The sequence below is a fragment of the Lathyrus oleraceus genome, chromosome 3 (genome assembly GCF_024323335.1).
Source record: "Lathyrus oleraceus cultivar Zhongwan6 chromosome 3, CAAS_Psat_ZW6_1.0, whole genome shotgun sequence".
NCBI classification, from domain to species: Eukaryota; Viridiplantae; Streptophyta; class Magnoliopsida; order Fabales; family Fabaceae; genus Lathyrus; species Lathyrus oleraceus.
Window position 1 is genome coordinate 248,323,883 of NC_066581.1, and position 5,680 is coordinate 248,329,562.

General features: G+C 35.9%; 1 protein-coding gene across 1 annotated transcript; it reads right to left on the reverse strand.

Annotated features, from left to right (window-relative positions):
* Positions 1-1,107: 1,107 nt before the first annotated feature.
* On the reverse strand, positions 1,108-3,713 carry LOC127126681 (pentatricopeptide repeat-containing protein At5g15010, mitochondrial). The gene has a single exon (XM_051055637.1). The coding sequence runs from the start codon at positions 3,315-3,317 to the stop codon at positions 1,500-1,502; it is 1,818 nt and encodes a 605-aa protein (XP_050911594.1). The 5' UTR covers positions 3,318-3,713; the 3' UTR covers positions 1,108-1,499.
* Between the last annotated feature and the right edge of the window lie 1,967 nt (positions 3,714-5,680).

Here is a 5,680-nt window from a genome sequence, read left to right on the forward strand (position 1 = left end):
ATGACTGATAGACGCAAAGGTCCTAGAAGGCCCAGAACTCGCAAAGGGGGGTCGGAACCAACAGTTGAAAACAATGGTACTCAGTGGCTGACTCAGTTTCTATAGTTTATGCAACATGTGACGCAACAAACTTATGGTCTTCGGGTGGAAACTTTAAGGACTTCTTCCAGGTGAATCCTCCTGAATTACAAGGTAGTTTGGATCCATTGAAGGCTCATGACTGGTTGTTTAATATGGTGAGAGTGTTTCAGATTGTGCCTTGCAGTGAAGAGAACAGAACAGGGTAACTTTTGCTTCACATATGTTAAAGGGTCTTGCGACTAGGTGGTGGTATAGTGCTTCAACCCTTATGACTAGTCGGGGAATTTCAAGAGACTGGGAACATTTTAAGACTACCTTCCTTGATAAGTATTTTCCTAGTATTTTGAGGACACAAAACGAATTTGAATTTTAGCAACTCAAGCAAGGCAACATGTATGTGGCAGGTTATGCTGAGAAGTTTGAGAGCCTGGTTGTTTATTCTAGGCCGCGGACATGTATGCATCAAATGAGAAATGGAAAGTGGGTCAGTTTATGTTTGGATTAAGAAGTGAAATTGCTCACAACATTTCTCGGAGCGAAAGTGCAAATGCAAGTTCTCAATTATATTACAATGATAGTGGTTACTCCCTATTTATAGATTTGGGTTTGCTTGCTCCTCAAGCAAAACTCAAAATACCTAATTCTGCTAACACTACAAAATTAGACCTAAGTCAAAATTCCTGTCGAAGTACACTACTTTGATGTTTCGACATTTACACATTTCGACAATTTCTTACTTCTGTCGAGCAACCTGTTTCGACACAAGGAATTACACTTCAACATTAAATTTATAACTCACTTATGTGGAATTTATCTCAAATGACAGTTTTTAGTAAGATTCAGAGAGATAAAACCGTTCTTACAAGTTCCATCGCTGAAGGAGACGGTGCAGATGCCACATAAAAGAACTGGTTCTTGACTGTTAAAAAAATGAAGTCATTTGTGTAGCTCATTTTTCAAAAATATACATACTTCAAATAACTCGCAAAACCCATTTTAATCTCTTAAACTGATGCAAAATTGGAGTGAAAAGACGCTGATGTTCATAATATTGGTGTAGCATTGTTGGGCCGAGTAAAAGTAAGTTAAGAACTCTAAATTTATTCAACTATTGGCAATGCGCTTAAAGATACATAAAAGCACCTAAATTCAGCTTCCATATTACAATGGTTAACCAAGTAGTAATTAAAAAGAGATGACATTTAGATTATTACAAATTAACCCAAAGTTTCCAATTGTGTAACAATTAACAAACCTGGCTAACCAATTGAAGTCTGGATGAAAAACAAGAAAAACGCATACCAACCAACACCTGTTTGGAGCATACAATCAAGTTTGAAAAGTATAGTGGCCAACAAGTGTTGTTACCTTCATCATAGACAAAGGAAGTGCAATTGAACTTCATGTTAGATAAGGATTTACTTCTCCCAGAAAGAAAAACCTCCTTCTCTTGTTACGCTTCTGGTCTCAGGTTCCCGAAGAAAAGCTTTTTCTTTATCAAATTTACTTGGTATAGGTTTTACATTATTTTTAAGATTACCACATTCCAATTGATTGTGTTCTAAATCTGTAACCTGGCCCTCTGTTACTTGTTTCCCAGAAAGCCATGCCTGAAGCATATTTTCTGTCTTTGGTTCAGGAAGGAAACCTTTCTCTTGCATTTCTATATAGTATTTGTATGCTTCCTCTACCTTACAATTCAGAAACAGGCCATGAATCAGTACAATATACGAGCTACGATCATGGCCGATTCCATCTTCCCTCATTGCATTCCATATCTTATTGACTTCATCAAGTTGGCGCCACCGGCAAAACTTCCTTATCAACATTATATAAGTCTCAATAGTTCGGTTGCACCCATGCTCTTTCATTTTGTCCAAAAGCTCAAATACTTCTTCTTTGACTCTTAATATTCGGAAGAAAGCATGAAAAGTCCGAATAGACGGGGATATGCGTCGCTTCAACATCTCATCGAAAATTTCTTTTGCTTCATCCATTTTGCGGTTTTTGCAGAGTGGCTTGATCAGGGAGTTGTAAGTAATGGCATCTGGAGTGACATTGCTGTCTTCCATTGTTCCAATAAGATTTATAGCTTCTTTCACAAGCCTATTCTTCGCAAGAGAAAAAATGACCGCGTTATAAACCTTTCTATCAGGAGTGATATTCCTTTTCTTCATTTGTTCAAACAGCTGGAGCACCCTATAAAGTTTAGAAGATTTTGAATAGCAAGATATGATACTCGCATAGGAGACAACGTCATGTTTAACTCCTCTCTTACTCATTTCCTCCCAAATCCTTTCTGCATTGCGCGCGCTGACGATCAAATTGCACCATCCATTAAGAATGATGTTAAAGCTTTTGGTGTCAGGTGGGAAAACATTTTTGTTGCAGAACAATAAGTGTTCAGCGTCTTGCACATTCTTGTATCGGCAAAGCGCAGAAAGAAGGCCTTGAAATTCATACAATCCAACTTGAATGTTAAACCGTTTAAAAGCATAGAAAGTGTTTATAGCCCTACCAACATCATGAACAGCACAGTATTTCCTTATCATAATCAAGAGAGTCTGTGGAGTAACAAGAGATTGACCAGTTCTCTTTCCTCTCATTTCTTCGATTAATGCCCAAGCAGTATCAAACCTCCTCATTTTACCCAGGATAGATATCATTGAATGGTATTCGCGAACCGAATGAGTATACTCTGGTTGCTTCCCTGCCCACAAGAAAAAAGTGAAAGCGGCTTCCCAATCATTGCGAATTCTGGAAAGAACCTCCACAACCAACTCTGATGATGCCTTAACACTGCAATGCTCAAGCTTCTGCTTAATTTCATGTGGTCCAGAACCCGGTTCGTCAATTATATCCATAATGGTCTTAACATCTTGGACAAAATCATCATCCATTAAATGTAACTGAGAACTATTCTTATCACAATCATCCTTGTCGTCGTCATTATCATCATCGTCTTCATCACTCAAGGTCTCATCCAATCCCAATGCAGGAGCATTAGTGGACATTCCAAGGCTTTTGGTTGAGGATTCAGTAGAAAAGAACCTAACTAAGAAACCAAATTTTGGTGTAGCTAAAAAAGTGTCATTGGTTAGATAGTCAAAATCATTGAAAGAACCATTCACAAGAGGCTTTTGAACCATATCACAGTGATTAACAGTGACTGGGTTTTGCCTTACCCGTAACAGCACAACAGAGAAAACAGATAGGTTAGATCTGACTCTGATCATGATTGAAAAATAAGGAAATCAATACATCCAGATTGGATGAAAAAATATGACGATTCAATAATTTAAGCCTTGAGCAAAAGGTGTTTGTGAAAATGACTCAAAGAGAAGCAAAGTGAAATAGTTGACTGACTCAACAGTTGGGTACTTGGGTTGCACACACAAAATGAAGTACAGTAACGTATCCCATAATCAAAGGTTTTATAATGAATGGAATTATTTTGAGAAAGAAAGATCTATTTCGCGGGAACATGAGACAAAGAATGATATACCGAATCTATGTCGAGATGAAGAACAGCAAAGTGAACACTCGCCATGTTAGTCTGCTGATCAAAGTTGGGCCATAGGTTAAATGAAAATGAGCTTTTGTCATGCCACCCCTAAAAATAAAAATGTACACGGCACCCCTAATTTCTTATGGACTAAAATGACTTTCTCATTATTTATACATCCTAAAATTACACTTGATCAAAAAAAATTGCTATGATTGTAGTAAAAAAATCCTATATCAATTTTACTAAAATATCCGGTAGTTGTAGCAAAAAAATATCTTACATCAATTTTATTAAAATTGTCTAAAACTTTACAAATGCATTTTTGAAATTCAGATATGTGTTTTTATCGGATTTTTAAAAAATTGATGCATTTTTATTGTATTTTAGGGAAAATTCGTTATTTGTTCACTTAATTTTATGAAAACTGCAAAAAAAATTTTGGTAAATTTGATAGTTCAAATCAGTATGTTGTCTTTGTGCTCTCTTAAGGTGGATGGTTCCTTTACATATTTAACTTAGTTCTTCACCAATGACAATGTATGTTTTAGTCACACATGTTTTGTTTTTATCTTGTGCAAAACTTAATAGGTTTTGGGTATCTCTGACATGAATCATTCATTCATTATATGTTGTAAATGACATATATTTCTCTCTCTGACTGACGTGTTAGCATGGGAGAGTTTATTGGGAAACAACATAGTATTATTGTTGTTAATGTCCGTTTTGATACCGCAAATGGGCTCAAAGGGAGGAGAGATAAATTGATTATGGACTGTGAAAGGGGAGGAAACTACAAGAACAAGAATTCCTCTTAAAGGCACTTTTAATATAAAAGTTAAATGTTCATTTATGCTGAGATATGTTCCAAGTGGTATCAGCTAGAAGGTGATAGTTAGGTGTTTAAAATAGTTTGTGAATGAAATGACAAAATACAATATGGCTCTCAGGTACATAGTTGTTGTTTTGAAAAATAGAGATCCAAAAAAACCTTACGAGTGCTACGCATGTGTATAGCGCAAGATTTACATATAAGACGAGCAAGAGAGGTACATTGACAGAAATGTAACATCTGCGGAAACTAACTCATGATGAGAATTACATGTACTGGACCACCAGGGAGGAATCAAATGTTATTGTTGATATTTTCTAGACATATATGGATTCTATGAGGTTGTTGAACATGTTTCATTTGGTATTGATTTTTTATTGCACATAAAAAACAAACAGGTGATGCCTTCCTAAAAAATGTAACTTTTCCTTTATCTGATTATGGGAATTTGTTGATTAAATTTCATATTATGTTGATTTTTTACTGTACATACAAAACAAACAGGTATTGAGTCCCACTACTTGAGATTGTTGGTGCTACGTCAACAAAGTTAACATTTCTGTAAGATCTGTCAATTTAGAACATGAAAGGTGGGAAAACTTCACATGGGCACGGAGAAGCTAAACGAGTTGTTTGCATACGAGAAGTTGCTATCGAAGTTTGAGGTAACGGACTGGGAACTCCATGGAAGTTGTGTTCCCATCCTTAATTCATTTGTTGTTTGTGTTCCATATTTCAAAAAATGTTAGTATGAAGTGTAAGGAGTATGTTGAATCTAATAGGCAAGAGCATGTTATGGACATAGGGAACATAGTCTTGTATTTAAATAGGGAGTCCTAGTTTGTGGAACACTTGAAGCGTTTTGAAGTAGTATGTACAAATATTCCTTTATTGGTTCAGTATGTGCACCAAACATGGTTGATAACCTATAAAGAAAAGTTTGTTGTTGCATAGACTAATAGAGTTACTCAGCTAGGGAACACGACAAAGAGCGGGTGCGTCCTTATGACTTTGATTTTATTACACTATTATTTATCAATTTATAACTTCTTTTTCTATATTTGTTTTTTAAAATTGAGTGTGCTCATTGGAGACTCAAAAACATATTGACTACTAGTCGGGGAGATTTGTGCAGAAGTTATGATGTTGTGAACGCCATGTTGAAGTTGCAACTAGGTGCGATTAGAGTATCATTTCAAAAAAGTATTGCCAACATTGAGCATTGGTATAAAACTTCATTTTACTCAATGTTGCACAACTTC